The 22,792-nt window shown below is 43.7% G+C and overlaps 1 protein-coding gene across 4 annotated transcripts; it reads left to right on the top strand.

The window, feature by feature from the left end:
- Window positions 1-70: 70 nt before the first annotated feature.
- On the top strand, window positions 71-22,496 carry il16 (interleukin 16). Of its 4 annotated transcripts, none has more exons than XM_035418325.1 (22): window positions 71-229; window positions 4,862-5,250; window positions 7,386-7,519; window positions 7,663-7,795; window positions 8,792-8,923; window positions 9,039-9,150; window positions 9,386-9,534; window positions 9,976-10,086; window positions 10,623-10,737; window positions 10,820-10,893; window positions 12,155-12,368; window positions 12,890-13,007; window positions 13,165-13,297; window positions 13,427-13,514; window positions 14,145-14,665; window positions 15,969-16,077; window positions 16,423-17,644; window positions 18,133-18,307; window positions 19,227-19,328; window positions 19,600-19,846; window positions 20,537-20,656; window positions 20,943-22,496. In XM_035418325.1, the coding sequence occupies exons 1-22, from the start codon at window positions 217-219 to the stop codon at window positions 21,107-21,109; spliced, it is 4,578 nt and encodes a 1,525-aa protein (XP_035274216.1). In that variant the 5' UTR covers window positions 71-216; the 3' UTR covers window positions 21,110-22,496. The 4 variants fall into 4 exon arrangements, with proteins under 4 accessions (XP_035274216.1, XP_035274215.1, XP_035274217.1 ...); XM_035418324.1 differs by having other exon boundaries at window positions 12,152-12,368; XM_035418326.1 differs by having other exon boundaries at window positions 72-229; window positions 12,152-12,368; window positions 16,441-17,644.
- Window positions 22,497-22,792: the final 296 nt, after the last annotated feature.

Below are 22,792 nucleotides of genomic sequence, written 5' to 3'. Positions count from 1 at the left end.
AAAGAGGGAGGCGGTAGTTACAAGTTGCCCAATCTAAATCACTGAATAGTTCTGGCACAGATCTCTGAGCAGACCTCTGCAGAACAGCAAAGCTTGTGAAACTAATGCACCTTCAGCACCTAAAGCACTACCACGTCCATGCTTACCCAGGAAATATTTTGAAGCCTGACACAAACTGAAGCAGTTTTTTCAAAAGTCACTTGAGCATTAAAAAGGATGATCAACTTTGGTGAGTAATTTGTTGACCTTCTTTTTTACAACAATCGTCATCTGTGGGACTGTGTCAGTAAGGTTCATGTTGAAATATGGGGGGCGGGGGGGGGGGGGGGGGGGGGTGGGTGTGCATTGAACTGGCCTAAAAGCCTCACAGAAGACTGTAGGTAATTCACTTGAGGCATGCAGAGAAAATGTTTCTTTTTGCTTTACATATTCATTGTGATTAAGTGTAAAGATACATTAATCGCTTCCATACAGTATGTTCTTCAGATATGGCATGATGGAATTCATCAAAGCTGAATAGAAAAGTCATTACAGGAGGATTGGTGGATTTTGAAAGTATATTCCAGACACAAATGTTTATATAATTTCGATCAGCAAGGCTGCCATTGAGTTAAATGCCTGAATGCATTCAGTTTACCCATGCTTCACTTTTTCATTTACTGACAGATGCAATTATTTAATTCATTTCCAGCCTCGTTCATTCACACAGTTATACATTTGGTTATTAACTGACTGGCAATTTAAAACATCCAAAAAAGGCAGTGACTCATTTTAAAGACCCTGGCAAATGTATGACTTTAATTAAAAGCAGAGCAGTTCTGGAAATCAAACATGATAGGACGAGACTATTTAAAAGGACGGGGCTGTACTCTATTAAGCTGTACACAGGAAGACCGACAACTGTCGGGGAGTCTCGGTATAATCAAATAATTGTTTAATTTACTGTATATTTCTCTTTACCTTAGAACAAGGATTATATCAAAGACCTAAAAAATGGAAACTGTAATTTGTGGTCATAATTTATTTAATGATTTGTTTAGTTGTTCATCCATTGGCTCTTTTCTCTCATTTTGGTATTCTCAGTTGCTGAACTTTTTCATTAATGTACCACTGCACCTGCAGATGCAACTTCGTAGCTGACGCATATGCACTCCTGTAATGAGCTTGCTAGTGAACTAGTGACTGAAGTCCTCATTACAAACAATACAGCATGCTACAGAAGCACTAACTGATGAGAAAACAGGCAGATCTCAGGCAGGTTCCTGACAACTGGTGTATAGCAGTAACCAGTTTCAGGAGGACAAAACGAATAGTGTCACCTAGCTGCAGACTCTCATAGAGGATATAGGGCTGTGTTTTGACCAGCTGAGGCACTCAGCAGGAACAAGCATTAATATTTAGGGTGACTTCCAATATGTATTATTTTCTATTACCTGCTTGTAAGCCTGGGCATTTGATAAAGTCAGATGGAACACCTTGTATAAGGATACAAGAGCAGGACTTTCTGAAATGCAAGCCTACAACTTTCTGGTTACAATTATTTCCTCATGTACTGTGCTCCATGTTTTTTCAGGCCATCTGTAGTTCTCTATCCTAAATAAACAAAGTTTAACTTTGACATTCTTTATCTGTCTCTTTGACATAAAAGGATTCAGTGAGTGAGAATGTTGTTGTCGTGTACTTCACATAAGATTGAAATTAAGTATGTTTATTTCATGATCACAGACACTGCTAATGAATTCAGAGGCCTGTAATTTTTGCCAAGCTTTGGTTTTCCACTATCAAGTGGCACTGGATAAAAAATTAAGCTTGGAACGATATCATTTTAAAAGGGATAGAACAGTTTGGCTGTTAATATGAAACATTTTCAATGACAGAACTGAATAAATTGAAAAAATCTTCAGGTTCAGATTGTGTCCCCACAGTGGGCAGTATGAATTCAAAAGGTTTGGCCTAGAAAGTTGTTTGCAACATTATTGGCTCATAGTCCATAACCTTTTGTGCAGAAAACAGACATTTTATGTATTTCAGCATTCATTTTAAGGAGCCCTTGTCCTACCCTTAGGAATCCCACAAACAAACCAATAAATTATTTGAGTGATAAGTTATCTTCTTTGTGTAATGTCAAGGAGGGATATTTCCTGTTAATTTCTCCGGGGAATATTAGATGAAAGGGCTGGCCTGCTGTCAAGCTGAAGGACTATCGGCAATATACTTGGAGTCTGAACACAAGACTTCATTTTTCAGGATCAAACACTGGTCAGTGCCCTTTCAACGGCAACTTAAGAACTTCTGAAGTTCATGTAAAAAAAAGCAAATGTAAGGCAACAAACCCTCTCTCTGCCTGGTGGCTATGGGTCTCTGCAAAGTTCTGCCTGTTTCTGGGCTGCTAGCTCATCGTTGCAGCTACAGGCAAAAAATCTGTTTTCTGTGTTCTCTCCTCCCAGGTCTTGGCCACGGTCTTAAAACAAAACAAAACCACTGCTGTGTGCCATTCCAGCAGTATTAGCACAGTTCCTTTCTGAGGAAAGTCAGAGTCACGCTGTAGCTATTAAAAGCAATGGACGTGCATCCTTTTCTATCATAAGTGGTCAATTATAAGCTTAAATAGCCACTGGTGCTACTCAAATGGCTTGGCAGGAGAGGGTTTTCATGGGTTTACACGTCAGATACTTGCAGATTGAGAGATGTACAGTAAACAGACATTTTGGCAGGGGTGGGCTACTATGCATCAAAATGAATTTTGTTTCAAAATTACAAAATACAAATACATATTTGTCTCCTTCCTGATTTCCTCTATTATTGCATATTTGCCACACTGAATGTTCTCAGTTCTTTAGACAAAATGTAACATTAGACAAAGGGAACCTGAGTGTACAGAAAACACATTTATTTTTAAATTATTATTTCATTTACCTAATGAAAAAGGTCATCAAACATCCATTCATGGTCTGATATGCTGGGTTATCTCTAAGCAACTTCAGAAGACCTTCATGATTTAATGCATTTGACATTACTTGGTATATGAAAAAGTAAATCTCATTTGGAATCATAGGCCTCAACTATATTTATTAGTTTTACTGAGCTTTTCTTTTTCTCATCTGGATACATGTGTATTTGTCAATGTCATCTGTAAATTTACATTAATCAACCCAAAAGTATGTTAGAGCGTGCTGACATCACACCGAAGATGCAAGGTGCTGATACACGACAGTTCTGTTGTACCGATGGCTCGAACGAGTGGCTGCAGTAAGCCACATGACCAATTTATTTAGAGGAAGCACGTTTTCAGCCTGTTGGACATTGTGCAACCTTCAAGAAGCCAGATAAAACATCAGCCCCTCTGTTTTCATGGAGATAGAGTGAACAAGCCAGATCCACTACAGCTGAAAAAACATCCACGCCCCCATACAGCACGCTGAAAACGTAGTGAAGATGAAGAATCGTATGTCCGCCCTCCTGGGTTTACACTCATGGTTCTTCTGAGTGTGGATACTAAACTCCTACCGGATTCAAGATTTGTATCACATGGCAATGTCATTTTTTTTAACTGGACGCACTAGTATTTGCTAGTAGTCTGTTAGCATGGTCCTTTGGCAGCCTAACCAGAAAAGACAGGCTGGCAAGTGTTTGGACTTGACATAATATTTCTTTTGTGCTTGCTGCGCTCTTCCAAGGCTCAAATGGGTGTGCAGTACAAGCCTACATAAAATATTTTTCACACTCTCGGTCTGGAGGAGAAAAGCCAAAAACAGATATTTTCAGTACTTTTTTTGTAGTTTGTTTATTAGGCTACATTTTCTAATGCCTTCTGCAGGTGGTGCATTACGCAACAGAATGATTTCTGATCCAAGGCCAGTTAAGAGTGCCTGGTATGTATCTCAAGACACATCAGCAGAAACAAATTTATTAATGTGAATCTTATTAGGTTTCCTTGCTGTTCTCTTTGGTTGGGACTGTGCTAAAAACTGTAATTTTCTATATAGCGTGTGCACACATGCGTGTATAAGAACAGTTCCATTGATGCACAATTTCATAGTTTCATACATGCAAACATCAAATTGTAGAGCTGATCATTATGACTAGTACAAAGTCTGTAATTAAAAATAACACAATATGTATACTATTTTATATACTATGCTGCTGATGGTCAAATCATGTGTGTTTTGTTAAGAGGAGGGTGACAGATATTTGACTTCCTAGTGCATAAATGGTCATGCCAGTCAATGAACTTACAGTTATAGCGTTTCTCTTATCAATGCAACATACATACAGAATCTTGCACTTTACATTGAACTGTGTGTCTTTTTGTTAATGATGCATAGCACCACGTATTCTCACTAGCATACAACACCTCCCCCCTCTTCCAAGTTTGAAGACAGTGGATAAGTGTCTGTGGCCAATAGGCCAGTTTTGGTTCGTCAGTGCGCCATCTATAATACATCAGGGTCAGCCTAGAAAGCTTTTAAGCTATTGAGCTTGTCAGAGATCATGTGTGACAGGCTGTACTATCCAGGGCTTCATAAACTTAATGAAGCCTGAGTTCAGCAATTACTCCACCCCACCCCCACCCACAATTCAGTAGTGAGGTGCTAGCTTTATGCCGATTTTATCAGGCTGCATTTTTCTTTTCAAGGGTCCCCAGATCAGAAACATCCTCAGAGGCCGTGGAGGTGTGACTTAAGCCTGAAAGCAGCGTAGATGACCAGGAGAGGAACTAAACAGGAATCATGAGGCAACATGTGCCTTCCAACGGCAGCCACGGGGGAAGAATGAAGCTTTTATCTGGTCTCTGCCTCAGCAGTTTCTCAGAACACTTATGAAACAGGATTCCTAACTGAATTTTCTAATTGCCTCGCAGAGCGTCCCCCTCCATTAGCCGGCCCGGCCGGGAGGAATCCATCAGCGGACATGCCTCACAGATACACCCACCACAGGAGGAAGGCGAATGGCGCGAACGGCTGGAGGATGGAGCGGCGCAGCAACGCGGGCAAAGCCAACCACCGGTCCAGGAAACTGGCGGTCATCTCCCGGTCCCTGATCCTGTGCAGCTCCAGGACCAGCGACGACGGCTCCAGCCCCGAGGAGCGATATGCTGACTTTTGGGAAGCGGAGAGAGAGACAGAGAGGGAAGGACCCGGGAGGAAGCCAGGGAACGCGGCTCCATCCTCCGCAGCCTCCTTGGCCGTGCCTCCGCAGTGCCACCCAGGGGAACTGAGGAAGAACGTGAGGAAGACTTTCTCAATTAAGGTACGGCCACTCCTGTTCCGAGTCACCATGGCTGAGCAGGTTAGGGATTTCACAATCTCGTGTGAACACACATTTACACTCTGACAGCAGCAAAAGTTTGAGATGACAATACATGAATATGCTGCATTGATGTAATAATAAACAATTGTGCTATGTATTGTAACGCTGTTTCCTTGAAGTGGTGAATTTTATTGTTTTATTCTGGAGATTATTAGAGGAAAGCCATGATGGGGATATGTGTTTTCATTTTCAGACATTGGTTTCAGAGCAATTGATGGGTTTTGATTAAAAATGGATGAAGTAAAGTGCTTTTGCTAAATGACAGCATGACCAGACTGGCAAATGGCAAACAGATTTTGTTTCTGTACAATTCTTCAAGCATACTCTTAACCCTTTCACACTAGGTACAAATACAATAGTAAACAACACAAATTAATGATATTTCAAAAATGATATTTTAATTTAACATGGTGTCATTGTGTGGTTTAAAAAAATTGATTGCTACAGTATTAATAAATGTAATGTATTATTTCTGTCATACTTGGGTTCAGCTATTTTGAAACTGCAACTGAAGTCTGACAAAGCCTATAGTCTTATAAATGGTAACATGATGCCATTCAGTGCATAATTGATTTCTACTTCTAGATAAACAAAATAATAAGCAATTATGCAATAATGCTTCTATTTAGAAAAATGATTCAAAGCAGCATCTCAGAGCCCACTATGGAACTTTGGGGTCATGCTGGGAAAGACCTCATAACCGTTTTCAAACAAGCTTGCTGCTTGTCAAATTTCAATGAAATCTGCTGCTTGTTAAATGTACACAGTACACAAATACACGTATACGCATATTCACATTTTATTGTATGGCAAATGGCCCCATTGGTCATGTTCAGAAACATACTGTACACAAATCTTTCAAAATCCACAGTCAGTGAAAAAATATTAGTAACGTGTATTTTATGTTTGCGTGTATAATATGTATGATTCTTATGAAATCAATCAGATTTCCATGACCAGACATTTCTATAGAATCCCTAATCACTGAAGACAGTGTAAAATAAGTACAAATCCTGAATTAAATTCTTCCTTTACAAGTGTTTAAGAATGAAAAATATACCCATTTTGCTTTATTTTTGCTTCTGAAATGTTGCAGCCTGGTCTGCCTTTGCGGTGTATGTTTGTGTTTCCTCTGTAAATTGAATAATAATCACATGCTCTCTGTGCTTGGAACACTCCAATGCTGCAGACCGCTGTGCCAAATGGTTCATACAAAAGAGGTTTTGTTGTGACCCCGAGGGAGGACTAACTCACGCAGGTCTTATAAGACATTCCAGTGATGTCATGGTCGCATGCCCCCCACAAAACAACAACAGTCTGTACAGTACTCACACATCGGCTTGCTGTTTGATGGCTCCGTAAAATGCCCAGGCTATGTTTTAAAGCTGGTGGCGGATAAGAAAAATTAGAAAGGAAGCAAAATCATGGCGTTGGATTAGGATCACAACCCTACGTGTGGAGACCATGAGGAGAAATGTTTGACCCATTCGAGATTGAGTTAGGATGGATGTAATTACACAGCATACACCCGAACTCATGAATGCAATATAGTTGTATAGTTTCTCAGCAGACTGAGGCCTACGGTCACACGACAATCCATTCATAAACACATGTAAACACTGCTAAACTTTCAAGATGAGGGTATTTCCGAAGGCAGTCTTAACTTGACTGCAGCAGGCATGAGTTCCGATAATCTTTGAGACATTCAAAAAATTATCTATAGCCACAGTGTCATTGTAATGTGCATCCCATAATATTTATTCGTTTTATAATGTCACCTTCCAGGACAGGACAAAAAAGTAATGTACATTTTGTCTTTACATAAGTAGCACCTGAAAATAATATTAATTTATTTTTTAAAATCATTTAAAGTAGAATATTAATCATGTTCAAGAAAAAGCAAGAATGCTCTTGGTTCAAATTCAGGGTAAATACAATGGTAATGTTATGGTGAACTTTTTTCTGAGCCTGTCACTTTGTTAGTTTAGGGTCTTGATTGAGCCATAAAAAGTCACCTTTTTAACCTTGAATAGAGAGCCTCTTGTATTAACATTGCGATGTCTTTATTGGAACAGGAAAGCAGTATCTGGAGAATGTGTGTTGCGACTGGTGAGGATAGCCTGGGGCTCCAAATCTCCGATAATAACATCCAACCGAGTGACAAAGGGCTCACTGTTGGCCATGTGAAAAATGGGGGGGCAGTGTTCAGGTAATGGCTCCAAGCCATCTATATATTTTATAGCACTTCCTTCCTGATTTATAATGGACAAATGCATCAGTGCTTTCAAAAAAAAAAACTACTCATATTTTTATTTGATAATTAAATAAATGCATTTCTGTTTTCATCTGTAGAAACAGCTATATTCAGCCGGGAGATGAACCTCGCCCACTCATTGGAAAGTTTCTAAATGGTCATTCACAGATGGAGGCCGAGCCAATGATGCAGTCAACCACGCGGGCAATGGATACAATGACTTACACTGATGTACGGCATGCTTATGCCCTCCCACATATAAAATCCACTGGGTTTTTTTTTTTTCAACAAAGTCAGGAGAGTTTAAAATGGTTTTCTTCATATTAAATGTACACTAATGACAAATATTCCATTACCAAGTCAACACAGGTTAGAAAGGCTACAGCAATGCAGTTCTTTTTCCATACGCAAAAAGTTTCTTCTGACAGTCATTAAGGGGGACAGCCTTTCTATCTTTCTTTCCCACACAATTTGTGAGATTTAATCAGAGTTTGCATGGGACATGTGATGCACCCATAAATGCAAGACGAATTAGGTTTGTTCTTAAGATGACAGTGAAATGTCCACTCTGTGGTACTGACTGATGCATTTTTGCAGACTTTCAGAACCTTTAGTGAGAGATATTGCATAATTGCAGTGGCAGTATAACCAAAATTTGGTCTTGAAGTGGATGAGAAATTGAGAAATTGAAAAGAATTCCCGGAAGTAATCTGGATTCAGTTGGTCTCTTAAAAAATTGTTTCTAAGTCGTTTTACAGCGTTGCTTTGATCAAAGTGAAATAATTACTTTGAATGACCTACTACTGCAGAGACTCATTGGTTCAATTGCTTTCTCCTTGAAGAGGAAAAACAGTTGTTACTCATATTAAACCAAAACAGAGGAAAGTCCATTATTCAGAACAGACATGTCTTTGTTTTATTGAAATGGCTGGTCAGAATTCAATTTTAAATTACATTTAGGTTAGAAGTCTAACCTAAATTTGGCAGGGCTACAGTAAGTGTAAGAGAAGGAACAGGTGCAACCTGTGGACCTACTGGGGGTCCTGATTCCTATTCATAGACAGCCCTGTCACAGTAAAGTTTATAACTTTGGGTATGATTTGGTGAAACAGGGACACACTAACATGCTGGAAATGAACTGCTGAGTTCATAAATGTAGGTAAATTACTTCAGGATGTTGTTATTCTGGGATGCTTTTCATTGAAATATGCACATCTGTTTTTGTAGAATTCTTGGAGAAATGGTATGGCATTTTCCAGTCTCAGTGCTCCTCCAGTACCACCCACAGACAGCAAGGACCCACAATCCGTGATCAACTATGGAGATAAAGAACACATGGAAATAGATGCTAGCCATAAGGTAAGCCACCATGTCTGGATAGCATCAAGAGCAATCAGACAAGCAAAAAAAAACAATGTAATGCAGAAATATAATAATACTGTCTGCTACATCTGCATTGTTTCATGTCTGAAAGGAGCCTATTCTAGAGGTGGCGAGGGAGAATGGAGGATGCTGGGAGAGAGAGAGGGCTGAGCAAGGCTCAAAGAATGAGTTAGCCTGCAAGAGGACCAGATCCAACTCCACCAGTGAGTGGCATGGATACAGTACCCAGCAAAACTGCACTAGCAGCAACCCTGTTTACTCCATGCTATGTTAGAAACTTGTTTGCAAGCATCTGTTTAAGAGTCAGCCTTACTTATTGCCATATGTATTTGTTCCCAGTCCTTCCTCACTCATCACACAGGAAATCCATTCCAAGTATTTCCTGACATCTGCGTAAAAGACACTGTTTGACATCATTATTTCATTTCCTGGTCGCAGGTGTCAATCCCTACTGGATCGGGGACTTGGACGCACTCATTATGAAAGCTCCGGAGCTCTATGGGAGCCACGCCCAGGGTAACACAGGCTTTTATGGAAACAGAAAGTCCCTCTCACAGCAGCTGGAGTTCCCTCATGGGATCACACAGGTGAGCATGAGCATGCATTAGTCGAGGAGATTCATTGTCCGCACTCTTTACCCAATCACATCATTCAATCACAGGGCACAATGCATGCATGTGAAAAGCAGATGTTCTCCTCTGGGATACTTGTGCTTCATATACAGAGTGCTGCTCCAGAAAGAAACTTGGATCTCATTGTTTCTGTTTTTACTTTTAGAGAGAATTGTTTGCACATCAATTTAACTCAACTTGCGAGCTCTGGTATGAGAGCCACATATCTCTCAGTTCATTGCCCTAGGCCCTTTAGCATGCTGTCCTTTTGCATACTGAAAGAGAGACATGACTTGCAAGTGACAGAAATTCAGACCGTCATCTGGCATTAACTGATTGTGCCTATCTGCATATCTACAGATGTTATTATTGTCCTGTATGAATGTGCTTTAGAGCGTTGTGGCCTTGTGTCCACAGGTAGCTCCCAGACCCTCCCGGTCTCTGAGCTCGGCTCACTTGGTGCACTCCAGCAGCACAGTGCAGGCCTTCATCATCTGCAACATTGTGCTCATGAAGGGCCAAGGCAAGGTGAGGCCACGTTTTGCTCTGCGCGACTGTTTCTGGTTTCCAGAACATTCCCAGGATGTTTGTCCAGAACAGCATTTTTAGGATCATTATTACAGCTGTCTGTAAACCTCAGTTTGTTGTTGTCTTGTTATCTTTTAAGAAAAAATAACAGTTGTTGAATTGCAGATGGTGATTTATTTTATCCTGAAAGTTGTGAAATCTTTAAGAATCCTACCTTTTCAGTGCTTCAGAACAATCTCTAAAAAGTTGTTGATATGTGTCCTCCATGTTTATTCTTAACTAAATAACTTATGAGGGGATTTTACTAGTATGTTTGTATGCAGCATTCCTGGAACATATTTTTTCTCTGTGATTTTAGCAGAAGTTGTTTGGAACAGTATGTTCAAAGACTGGCTGAGGACTATTGCACGATAACGTTTTCTTGCAACATAATGGGAGTGTGACTGGACTGTTTCTTTAACGCTGGAACCCACCTCCATGTTGATAGCATTTTGGCTCACCCAGGGCAGATGCTTACTGCTGTCCTTGCCTCCCAGGGCTTGGGATTCAGCATTGTCGGGGGGAAGGACAGCATGTACGGTCCCATGGGAATCTACGTCAAGACCATCTTTCCTGGAGGGGCGGCGGCCGCAGATGGAAGGCTGCAGGAAGGTAGCGGTCCCCCAGTCAAACCCCCAGCTTTCCTCCCTATGTGCACATGCTAACCCCCCCTCCTCCCAATGATGTCACGCAGGAGATGAGATCCTGGAGCTGAATGGGGAGTCTCTGCATGGCCTGACCCATGAAGACGCCCTGCATAAATTCAAAGTAAGTGTGCATGGTGTTGCTGCTAGGGAGAGCTGCTTACCAGTATTTTCACATCTGTACATTGCAAGATTGATAGAGAATGCAAGCATTGCTTAGTATTGCAGAAGAAACCTGCAGAAGAAACAGTGCAAACAGTAGTAGTAGACCATATGTGAAAGAAAGTTTAAAATGTCATAATAGTATACTTGGCTAAATCATATTCCATCAAATAAATCTTAACAAGATTTATGGTAAACAGCAAAATGTCTGGTGTTAATTCAACTCTAACAGAGTACATATGAGTCCAACAGGGACCATATGTACTCTGAAAGAGTTGATTTAACACTGAACATTTTACTGTGTAAGCTGTTGATGAATTATATAAAGCTCAAAAGCAGAGCAGATTTCATTTTTTGGAAACTGTCATTTTGGTATAGCATCTGAAAAAATGTCAGCTAATCACACCCTTACCCAGTTATTACTAAAAACGGATATATTTCATCTTAACGTTTCCGCTGGGTTGCATGCTGTGTTTTAAAGAGCAGTTTGCTCACGGGTACCTTTCAGCCTTTTGCAACCTACCTTCTCGCCAACACTATCCCTCCAAATCATCAGGAACATTTTCTACCTGACTGGCCCACTCCATCCCCACCAGCTGCTGTCCTCATCTGCTTCCCCCGGCGACTGATTGCAGGCTGCGTCTATTTCAAATCTCCGGTGCTGTCATACAATGCACTTACGTACCAGATGTCTTCCTCTCCTGCTCCTTCACCTCTCCCTGCACCCTGTGCTTCTATACCACTAACCATTACCTAGCTACCCCAACACCTGCCACACCCACAGCTCTCTCCTAACCCCTACCCCCACCGAGCACAATTTATGCTTCAGTGTTGTTTTTTTTATGATTTTGAGGTACTTTACAGGTTTGGGGGGGTCATAATTAATAAATATTATATAGGACTTTTAATCTCAAAACTCATGAAAGTGAGGTGTGGAAGCTCTCCTCTGCTGCTACCAAGGGGATACACAGCAGCCATCTTGTGATAGAACACTCACCATTCAACAGCTGAGGTGTAGAGAGGTGTCATTATTAAGCTGTACATTGTGCATTGATTGTATTTTAAGACTTTTCCATGCAGGGCTCTTGAATAATTACAATACTGACCGATGTGAGAAAATGATGTCTCTGTTTGCGTACCCCTAAGTTCCACTTATGTCCTCAGCCATTTTCACCCGTAAGATCCTGCTGCTGATTTGGTGTCGCCCTTCTGCTCTGAAGCAGATAAAGAAAGGGCTGCTGACGCTGGTGGTGCGGACCAGCCTGCGGGTGGGGGCGCTGTCGAGCCAGGCCCAGGCGTCCCAGCTCTGCCGCTCACGGTCGCTGAGCTCCAGCGCGAGCATCGCCAGGACCAGCGCCGACATGGGCGACTACAGCTTCCCGGCCAACCCCGCCAAGCCCAAAGACCGCATCATGATGGGGGTAACGCTGCAGAAAGGTCAGCCTGGGGCGGAATTGCACCCCTGAGACACCCACCCCCATTTAACTGTGGATCGCCAATGCTGTAGAAGAGGAATATCAGGTTTCACCTCACCAAGTCCATTCTGGAATAACGGCACTCGGGCTCACAATCTGCCGATGCAGATTCATTAGGTGTATTGTTTCTCATTGACGTATTCCGCGATTTGTGGTTGGTTTACATGTAATAAATTCACATTTGAGTTTCAAGCTTTAAATTACAGTGGTCACACTGCTTCTTAAATACTTGTATGTGAAAGTATTATATAGACTGCATAAAAGCATAAACTGTTAATTGTGCTTTATTAATTTATCTCACAGGTCTTACAAAGTAGTGTAATTAGACAGGTACAAGACCACTGGAGTGTAAAGTATTAGCTACCATAGTTGTAACTGCATGTAATAGAGCTGATTGTGGGATGCTCAGGGAAGCTGTTGTTATCAGTCTCACTCTCAGCTCACACTCTGCCTCTCTCTCTGCTGGGTTTGTGTGTGCTGCAGAGGTGGGCGTAGGCCTGGGCATTGGCCTCTGCTGCGTGCCCTCGGGGGAGGGCTGCCCCGGCATCTACATCCACACGCTGTCCCCGGGCTCAGTGGTGCACATGGACGGACGTCTCAGGTGAGCGACCACCCATCCCCCCCCCCCCCCTCCGCCCCTTCCCCAAACCCCCCATCAAGCTTTCCGCACGGCTCAGCCCACCCTTATGCTGCGCTGAGGTTCTGGAGTGCTTCACACACTCACTTTTTCCCTTGGTCTCCGAACACGCTCTCCTCAGGTGCGGGGATGAGATCATCGAGATCAATGACACCGTGGTTTACAGCATGACGCTGAACGAGGTCTACAATGTTCTGAGTCAGTGCAGCCCGGGCCCCGTTCACGTCCTCATCAGTCGGCATCCGGACCCAAAAGTGAGTGGGCCGCAGTCTGCCTGGCAGAGCCCTCCCCCGCTAATGTGTACACAGCTGTGTAGCAGCTTAGCTCCTGCAGCCGGGGTTCCTTAAGCACCGCCCCTTCCGGTCTGTGTCACCACTCTCCAGGTGTCGGAGCAACAGCTGAACGAGGCCATAGCACAGGCCGTGGAGAACAGCAAGCTGAAGAAAGACAGGCACCAGTGGTGCATGGAAGGTGTGTCTCCGTTTGCTGCATTTCAATCATCAGCCTGCCCTAGAAACCTTGGTCACCAGTGGAAACATCAACATCTTACGCTAGCTGGGCCAAAGTGTATAAATGTACTTGGGACAGTCATAAGAACTTTGCTTGTGAAAAGGAAACAGAAATGACCTCTTGCAAAAAAAAATTCACAGCAAGTATTAATTTTTTTCATTGAAAACACTCCCCAATATTGTCACTATTGGAATTAATGGAGCTCTACTTTTTGTTAATGCTTTTTGTGTTTCACATTTTAATATGTTGCACTATTCACAATATGAATCATTGCAGTATTGCACACATACGTATAAACAGTGCGGTCAGCATACATGGTGACTGCAATATCAGCTGAGGAACAGGAAGAAAAAAACAAAACATAATGACCAAATGGAAATGACCAAATGCCTTCTGCATGAAATACATTTCCGTCTTTTGTTATGCACAAATACATGTGATCAAAGATAAGAGAGAAGTCACAAATGCTTCAGTCATTTGTTCATTCGCACAACACTTAGAACATGTGCTAGTTCAGTTCCAGATGATAGGGCTGTTTGACTGAAAGTGCCTTGGTGCGGTGAGCTCATTCTCCCGTCTGTGCATTTTCAGGCTTGAAGAGGCCGGAGGCCTGCTCACACGGGAAGCAGAAGTGCGACCGCTGCCTGGAGCGGAGCTTCGGTCAGCTGACCGGGCGACGGGCCCAGAAGACCATGACACGCTCCTGCAGCGACAGCACCTACAACCACCGCTCCGTCGGGGGGCCTGCTGGCCCGCAGCACGTGCACCAGCACCCCGACCTCAAGGCCCGCGTGCACAGCGTGGACGTCTCCATGCAGTTCCCCCACGTGCTCGGGCCCGAAGGCTGGCCGGACGGGGGGCCGTCTCCTCCGTACGCGGACGAAGACTACAACATCCCCTACAGCGGCTCTGAATACGGCTCTGCTCAGTTCCTTTTAGACGCGGGCTTCAGTGCCTCCAAGGCCTCCAAACCCAAGCTGCCAACACCTCCCAGGAAGCACTATGCACAACAGGAAGTAACGAGTGAAGAGACTCTCCCAGACTCAGAGGGGTCCAGCGGGGATTCGCCTGTTAAGGAGGACGCCTGGCAATCTTCCCATTCCAACTGCCGGGTAGGGTTTTTGCTCCAAGAGCATTATGCATGTTCAGTGCACAGACACAAATCACGACCCATGTTAGAATTTATTTGAACATTAAATATTTTCATAAGTATTGGTAATTGAAATGAGATATTATCTAAGCAGCTTTGCGAATGCTAATCATCACAGTGCTGAAAATGCACAAAGTACTGTGAAAATAGTTTTAACACCTGGCAATAAAATGATTGCTTGCCAAAAAAAATTTTTTTAAATATGTTTTCCAAGTTTTTTGAGCATACAATATTGCTCTTTCCCGGTATTGTTCATTTTATGCAGCCTTTTTTTGCTCAGCATTACCAAGAGAGGCAATACATCTGGAGGGTACTGCGACTTTAAAAATAAATATGGATTATTATTAGGGGCAATATATTTACTTTGTGCAGTAGTGTGGAAAACCGGACGGTTGCTTTGTGAGGCAGAGGAGAATATAGTCCTTGGCCTTTCATCAGCTCAGTAAAACTTAATGATCTTCGCTGGCTTTTGACTGGGCCCATAACGAATGTGAAGGAGAGCAGGAAGCCTCACAGCGTTTCTCGGCGCAAAAAGAGACCGCAGGAGGCTGTTACTTTGTCTGTGGGCGGATCGCAGTGTGACTTCACAGTCGGTGGCGCCGCAGCAGCGAGGAGAGCGCGAGTTTAGCTCTGCTTATCGATCGCCCGGTAACTTTTTATTCACAGAAATGGGTACGAAACAGGAGCTTTTCAACACTTATAAATATCTGTGCTCTTTCCCTACATGCCTCCACTGCAGTTATTCTGCGGTTTGTACATGGCTTTGAGAAAGATCCCAGGGTTACTCTTTAAAAACGTACGTTGGATTTCTTGAGATCTTTCGTTGTGAACTGGTGGAAGTTGTGCATGGGGCAACACTGGACTGAAAACCAAATTCTTCTCATAGAAAATATTGACATATTTTCTGTGAAATAGAATACACATACTAAGCATATAAACAGCATCATCACCAAATTTACAATAACTATTATTTCATTGTGTATTCTGTAACAGTGGAAAATGACATTATTTCATTCAAATAAGATTCAATTTAGTGTTTTTAAGGAGATTTCATTGGTATCCTTGAAGTAGCAGTCTAAGTGATTCCCCAGTCCTGCAGAAGTCGTTGCATGCCTGGCATGGAGACTGCAAAATTTAATCAGTGGTGATCGATGCAAACAAATGCTTGACACTAATGCATGTCAAATGGAAACCAAACGGATGTGTTGCTGTACCTTTTGCGGTGTGTGAAAATGGTGGTGTCTCACTTCCTGTTTGTGAAACAGGAAGCAGCTAGCAGTCTTTCCGAGGGAACTAAAGCAGCTCATACCAGTTCTGTCACAGCCAGTTCTGACTTAACAGAACACTGCTTCAGAGACGACACGAGACATAAAGGTAAGTGAAAAATACTTTATGCATGCAACTTGTTGCGACGAACTGTAGTTCCATTTAATTTTCTGACCATTTCTATAGCAGCCTATGACATAGGCTACTATAGAAATGGTCAGATAAATGAAAGATTACTGGAAGATTACTATTTTCTTTGTCAGATTGTAATCTTCCAGTAATAATATGTCAATAGGCATATTGTCTTTTTGAAAAAAAAATGAAAAAAATGATATTTCCACACATGGGAATGCAAGCTATGTTTGGCAAAGCAGTTTGCTTTTCATCAGAATATAAGTAGCTTTTTGTTAGAAAGATTATGATAAATCTGTTTAGCATATGTTTTATTGTCAGTCCCCTCTCTGTGCACAGGTAGTGAGTCGGCCGTCCTCATCTGCTCCCAGAGTAAGAGGCCAGCGCTGAGGAGGCAGGCCCACGTGGAACTGATCCAGGAACAGCTGCGTGACCCCTGGGTGAGGATCTCTGACAGCACAGAGGCCCAGTGTATCTCCCTGACCATGAGCGAGGAGAACGGGACCGCTGACCTCAGCGGCCAGGCCGAGCCAGAAGACACCCACGTGTCCTCGGCCCCTTCCGAACCCAAACCCGAAGAGCTGCTCGGCGCAAAGAGAGGACCGCCAGTCGCGCCCAAGCCCAGCTGGGTCCGGCAGAGCCTGAGAAGCGGGAGGGTTGGAGGGCAGCTGCAGGAGCTTTCCAAACCTCCCGACAAGAGAGCCCAAGACGCGGGCAGAACCTTCGGAGTGAGTCTGAGAGCTACCTCGTCTGGGGGAAACCTGTCCTTCAAACAGAAGATCCACTCGTTCGAGACTTTCTCCAGCCCGGAGACGCCGCAGAGGGGTAGCTGGAGGCCGGGCCCTTCCGCGTCGCTCTCGTTAATGGATAAGGCGCCTGGCCGGAGCGACGCTGCCCACTCCCCCGCGGACGCCGGCAGCGCGGTTAACGGGAAGCCCGCGGTGAACGGGAGGCCTGCGGTGACCCGTGCAGCCGAAGAGAAGAACCCCTCCCCCGTCCCTGCCGCCGCACCCGCACCTGACCCGACCCCAGTTACAAGCGCCATCCCGGAGGCCTGCAGTCCCCCAGAGGAAGCGCCCAACCAAAGCGAACCCAAAGAGGAGGTGCCCGCCCCGGAGGAAGACGTTCGAACAGCTTCTCCGCCTCCTTCGGAGCCCAGGAAGTGTGAGATACCTGTCGCCACCCCTAAAATCCTCCCTGCTGAAGAGCCCCTGCCCCTCAGGAAAGACCTTGAATCTGTCACACAGACAAGCCTGCGGACCAGGAGTCTCCCACTGTCTGCCTCCCTCTCTTCAGAAGGCCCTGGTCTCCGGGTGCTGGATGGCGAGAGCTTGGGGAAGATCCTGTCGTTCAGCAATCAGGTGTCCCATGCTCTGATGCGCTCCATGCGCTCTCTGCCTCAGTCTCCCTGCTCTTGGCCCAGTAATCCCTGGAACCCCCCTCCCGGGTCTCCCCTGGTCAACCCCGATGAGGACAATCCCTCGGCCGAAAAGGTCCCCCTTTCTCCAGGAGTTGACAACAGTGAGCCAGGCTTCTCTGTCAGGTAATTGTAAAATGAAATTATGGGTGCGTTGAATCAAGCACCCCATGCATTCAGCTACATTGATTGTAGAAGCTGAGTGCAAGATATCATGCAAATGATTTCTGGGCTTCTGTTATACATATAGAGCATAAAAACCACAGTAGAAGTGCAATTTGTCAGCCGTATCACAGAAAGGAAGTGTTAACAAATTTCTCAAGTAAGATGGGCAATTTTACATCTAGTTCCCCTTCTGAACAGAAGAAACACTCGCACACTGTTTTTCACACCGGAATAGGGGCATGTTGTTGTCGAGCAGACATGTTTCAAATTCATCGGCCGAGTTGTCTAACTTAGACTCATTTATTTGTAAGTGTGTCAGGGAAAGGGCGTGCGCATAGCGTTCATTGTTGCAAATGAAGGCGGTTTTTGGAACGAGATGGGGGGACAGGGAGTTCCTGTGCGGGCGAGAGGCACGCGTCTGACCGTGTGTTTCCCCCCGTGGGCGGCAGCCTGGCTGAGTTGAGGGAGTGCACCATTGAGCGGGGGGAGGAGAGCGGTGAGGAGCGCTTCGCCCCGCCCGCGTCCGCCTCCAGCTGCGCCCAGTCCGTCATCTCCGCCATCCCGTCCGATGAGATCGAGAGGATGATCGAGGAGGTCCGAGCGCTGGACGAGGACACCCTGAAAGTAAGCCCGCCGCTTTCCTGGCTTTCTCCGTCCCGGGTTTGCCCAACAGCGGCCGCTAATGTGCCAACACTACAGAGGACAGTGACCCAGCCCGACTCTAGCCATGGAGCTGGCTGGACAGCTATGTATGCCACATGCATGCTTACTGTCGGACAAAGAGCTGAACCAGAGATTAAGCACTTTGCCATCGCCTCATGGCCCGGCACAGTTCAAATGGCCTCTGTCTCCATTTCAGCTTTGCTCTGGAATCAGGTCTGCACCTCCTGTGCAGTGCTGGCTTTCCCCTCCCTTGGAGGAGTGCTTGGCCAGCCTACCCAGAGCACATCTGCAGGCATTTCCTCTCCATATGTCATCGTTTGTGTCCTTGCACCAGCAAGCGCTGTGACAGCCGCAGCCCTTTCCCAATCTAATTAACAGCCGGCAGTGCTCTCCCAGAATTACGGTAACCTGTAGCTTCAGATTCCCCCTCACGACAGCTGTTCACCGTAAAAAAAGGCAGAGGGGGTCAAGCACAGCAGACAGCAGAATCTCTGTATGTTCTGACTCCCAGAAATGATGTTGAGTCTTTGGGGGGTGAGGGGTGTGTGCTGCCCAGCATTAAAAGTTACTCTATTACAGTGCAGATAGAGCCATCTGGAAATGCTAACTGTAGCAGCTGGTGTTCATTAGGAAGTCAAACTGTGATCTTTTTGTGAATGCAAATGCACTCTTGCAGACAAATGCCACTGTTGCAAAGTTTAGAAAACTCAAGCAAATAATGGGACAAAAAGTTAAAATGCATCGAGGGCGCCTTTAAATGAAACTTCTGAAAACATCTCAGTGATGACTAATATTAGTCTGTAACGGTTTCAAGAAAATGTTCCTGTGAACAACGGAAATCCAGCAATGAAATAAATCTTTTCTCATTTTTTCCTTTCAGCAATTTGAGGACATTCATGTTGTCATATTGCACAAAGAGGAGGGTGCCGGCCTGGGATTCAGTATTGCTGGAGGGATTGACCTTGAGAACAAAGCAACCACCGTATGTAACACTTCATAAAAACAAACAAACAAAAAAAGCTGTTAGAACAAATATACGTCAGCATGTTTGAAACTTCCGTGTATTGCTGCTGTATACTGTAGAGCCACACAAGCTTACAACTGAGCACATTTTACAAACCTGAGCCTTAGAAAGAGAGAGACTGGAGATATTGTTATTGCAGTTAAAATGTGAAGCAAGCTGGTTACAAGGGTATTGCCACACCAAGAACTGTAGGGCCTTTTTATTTCATACTGTCTTCTGTGGTTGCCAGGTTCACAAGGTGTTCCCCAATGGGCTGGCGGCGCAGGAGGGAACCATAGAGAAGGGAGACGAGGTGCTGTCCATCAACGGGCAGACACTGAAGAACGTGACGCACAGCGACGCCACCGCCACCCTCCGGCAGGCTAGGACCATGAGGCAAGCGGTGGTGGTGGTGTGCAAAAGCAAAGAAGGAGAGAGGGACGACGACAGCAGCACCCTAGAACCGGTCCACAGCAGCACAGAGCAGAACCTCACAGGTGAATATAGCTGCCATTCTGCTGGACAGTGGCACCACTGCACTGTACTTTGTCAGTACTGGGCACATGCTTGGCTTCTAGGATTTTAATTCACCGTCACTATTAAGGAAAAATGTAATGGTAACACTACAGATCCCACCATCCATACAGCCATGACAAGCTGGACTAGAGCAGTGAAATACACCCTCCTGAGTTTCTGGGGTTACTGCTGTATCAGCGCCCTTTGGCTGCTGATCATTCAAAATGGAAGATAAAAGATAAAAGTGAGAAAAATAGAAATATCTTCATTGAATACTTTTACAATTTGACCGAGCGTTGTTTTCTGATGTTGTGTAAACACAGTAATATTTAAACAGGGTGTTACAAATAGCTATTGGCAGAGCCCGAGTCAGGAGATAAATTAATCCATAAATTGCTGGATGATACAGATCTGTATGACAGAAGGCCATTAATGGCAGTTGAGGTCCACTTTAATCCTCCTGGGCCACATTATAATGGCTGGATATTCATTCAGCCCCTGGTCTGAAATGGAGGCCGTATACGATTGTTCTCTTGCCAGTCTATTTAAGTTCTGCATTTAAGGTGATGTAATTCTCTAAAAGCCCTAAGGAGTTGACAGTGGTTTGGCCCACTTGCCTCTGAGCTTTGAGGGCCACTTGAGGGATTTGACCGAATTCTCTCTTTTGTCAGAGGGTACTACTCTAACACTGGAGCTGGAGAAGACTGCAGGTGGAGTGGGCTTTAGTTTGGAGGGAGGCAAAGGTTCCATCCATGGAGACAAGGCCATTGCCATCAACAGGATTTTTGCAGGTATGTTGTAGGAGTATGTATCATACAGGAATAATACTAGGTAGTAATACTCAATTTGTTGAGCATTGCAGGCCAAGGGATTATGATTTCTAAAAAGCATTGAACTGTGATTAACCTTATTAAACACACTTGTGCTCAATACGTTACTTATAAGCTAAGGATTCACTAAAAAAAGCTGTGCATCCATTCCCATTCTGTATCTTAATGCACATGGAGTGCAGGCATGATTCCTGCCCTACTCCAGGCTTTTCCCCTGTCAACGTGTACTTCCTCTGCCCATCTGCAGGCGGTCCTGCAGAGCAGGGTGGAATCCAGTCAGGGGATGAGCTGCTGCAGGTTCAGGATGCCGTCCTACAGGGGCTAACGCGCTTCGAGGCCTGGAACATTATCAAGGCCCTCCCCGAGGGGCCTTACAAAGCCATCATCAGGAGGAATCAGGCAGAGCTGTCCTGAACACCGGCCTCACCGCGAGAAGACTGTGCTGCAGAAGGCCCAAGGGGGCCGAGGTCACAGTTCTATTCCAGTCTTGATACCAGTACTGTAATGAGATATTGCCTTACAGATGGTCACTTTGTTGTTTTTTGTTGCAATGTGTTTACACTCTAGGTACTTTGCTTATACTGTATTTTTTAATCCTCAGAAAAAATCTTAATCAGGGAAGCCAGTGGACACATCCTTGTTTACTCATTTCAGTATTTTGCTTTGCACAGACACTGTTTAACACGTCACGTTTAAAAAAAGCTGGAAATACGAAGAAACGGCTTTACTTGATTTTTAACAAGTGGCTTTGAAAGCACAACTCAGATGTATTTCCAATATGTTTCTTTTCATAACAACTATTTCAGAGTTTGCAACAATGGATACAACAGCACTGTGTAAAGCTTCAATCTGTAGCTTATAGGTTCATTTTAAAAGTCTCAGAGATTATGCATTGGCTTGGAGTATTTGCATAGATTTATTTGTCTTACAGGAGGCAGTGCAGGCTACAACAGTGCAGTTGTTCATGCAACTATCTCTCAGCTAAAAAAAGAAGCTATATTCAGGCAACATGTCTATATTGGGTAAATGTCCTAGGAATATTACGGAAATGTATTTTAATTATTTTGTATAGATTAAAAAAAATATGATAAATATAGCCTATAATGCCCAGAGTTCAATGTGTCAGAATTTTGATTTGGGTAGATTTAATTTTCAAAAGTAAAGTTAAAATTATTAACTAAAATGTGTCTGTGGAGCATTTGTCAGCTACCTGTTCCCATTGTATCTTTCCATACCACACTGAAACCCACTATCTGCTAAAGCTGATTGCACAGTGTACTTATACACTGAACAGTTTGACGACAGTACTATAGAAAGAGAGAGAGAGAGAGAGAGAAAGAGAGAGAGAGAGAGAGAAATAATTCACTGACCATTTATGGGCATCTGTTAGTGTGTTTTTACAAACAAAAACTGTTCTTTATCCTCTTAGAATCGACAAACCTGAAACACAGTAAAATAACCTAAATGAGTCCTAAATGTATGCCACTTGTTAGGATACTCACTAATTTCTCCAAAAAGCCAACAACCAAGATGTTTTAGAGATGTTTAAAAAACATTCTATGGCATTTTAAATGGTTTTGACATTAGTTAGAATCATATTTCTTTAGTTCTCTGCTGCCGACATGTGTCTGCATACAGTAACTACACCAGGCTAATCGTTTTCTTAGATTCTGCTGAGTACTTATGAATCATAGGTAATGTACTCAATAAAGAAGGCAAAAAACAGAAATGGTCAAATTTAACTTAACCTGACCATGGACAACATCCTATTGATCCCACGTGTGCTGTAATCATATCATATGAAAAAAATAATAATAATTTAAAAAGCTTGAATCCTTTTTTTTTGAGAGCCAAACATCTCTAAAACTTTACAAGGATCAGAATTTTATTGCAAAATTTTATTAGCCTGCTGAGTATTATTTATTCACACGCTGATGAAGGCATAACCAAAAACACCTTTGTTGTTTATGTCCACTCCTTTTTCCATTACAATAAACCACGACTACTACAATTACCTGAGTGAGGATTTACATTCTCTCATCCTATGTGCTTCTGAATCATGAATAATTTAATATACATTCAACATTTAACAAAGCA

The sequence above is a fragment of the Anguilla anguilla genome, chromosome 5, assembly GCF_013347855.1.
Source record: "Anguilla anguilla isolate fAngAng1 chromosome 5, fAngAng1.pri, whole genome shotgun sequence".
Classification (NCBI taxonomy): Eukaryota; Metazoa; Chordata; class Actinopteri; order Anguilliformes; family Anguillidae; genus Anguilla; species Anguilla anguilla.
This window is presented reverse-complemented; position numbering and strand designations above follow the sequence as displayed.

What these genes read in the sequence shown, in the direction of transcription:
- il16 (XM_035418324.1), top strand. An exon ending in AGATGGAAGGCTGCAGGAAG is followed by an intron (nt 10,738 to 10,819) that starts GTAGCGGTCCCC and finishes GATGTCACGCAG; the next exon opens with GAGATGAGATCCTGGAGCTG. An exon ending in TTGAGAACAAAGCAACCACC is followed by an intron (nt 19,329 to 19,599) that starts GTATGTAACACT and finishes TGTGGTTGCCAG; the next exon opens with GTTCACAAGGTGTTCCCCAA.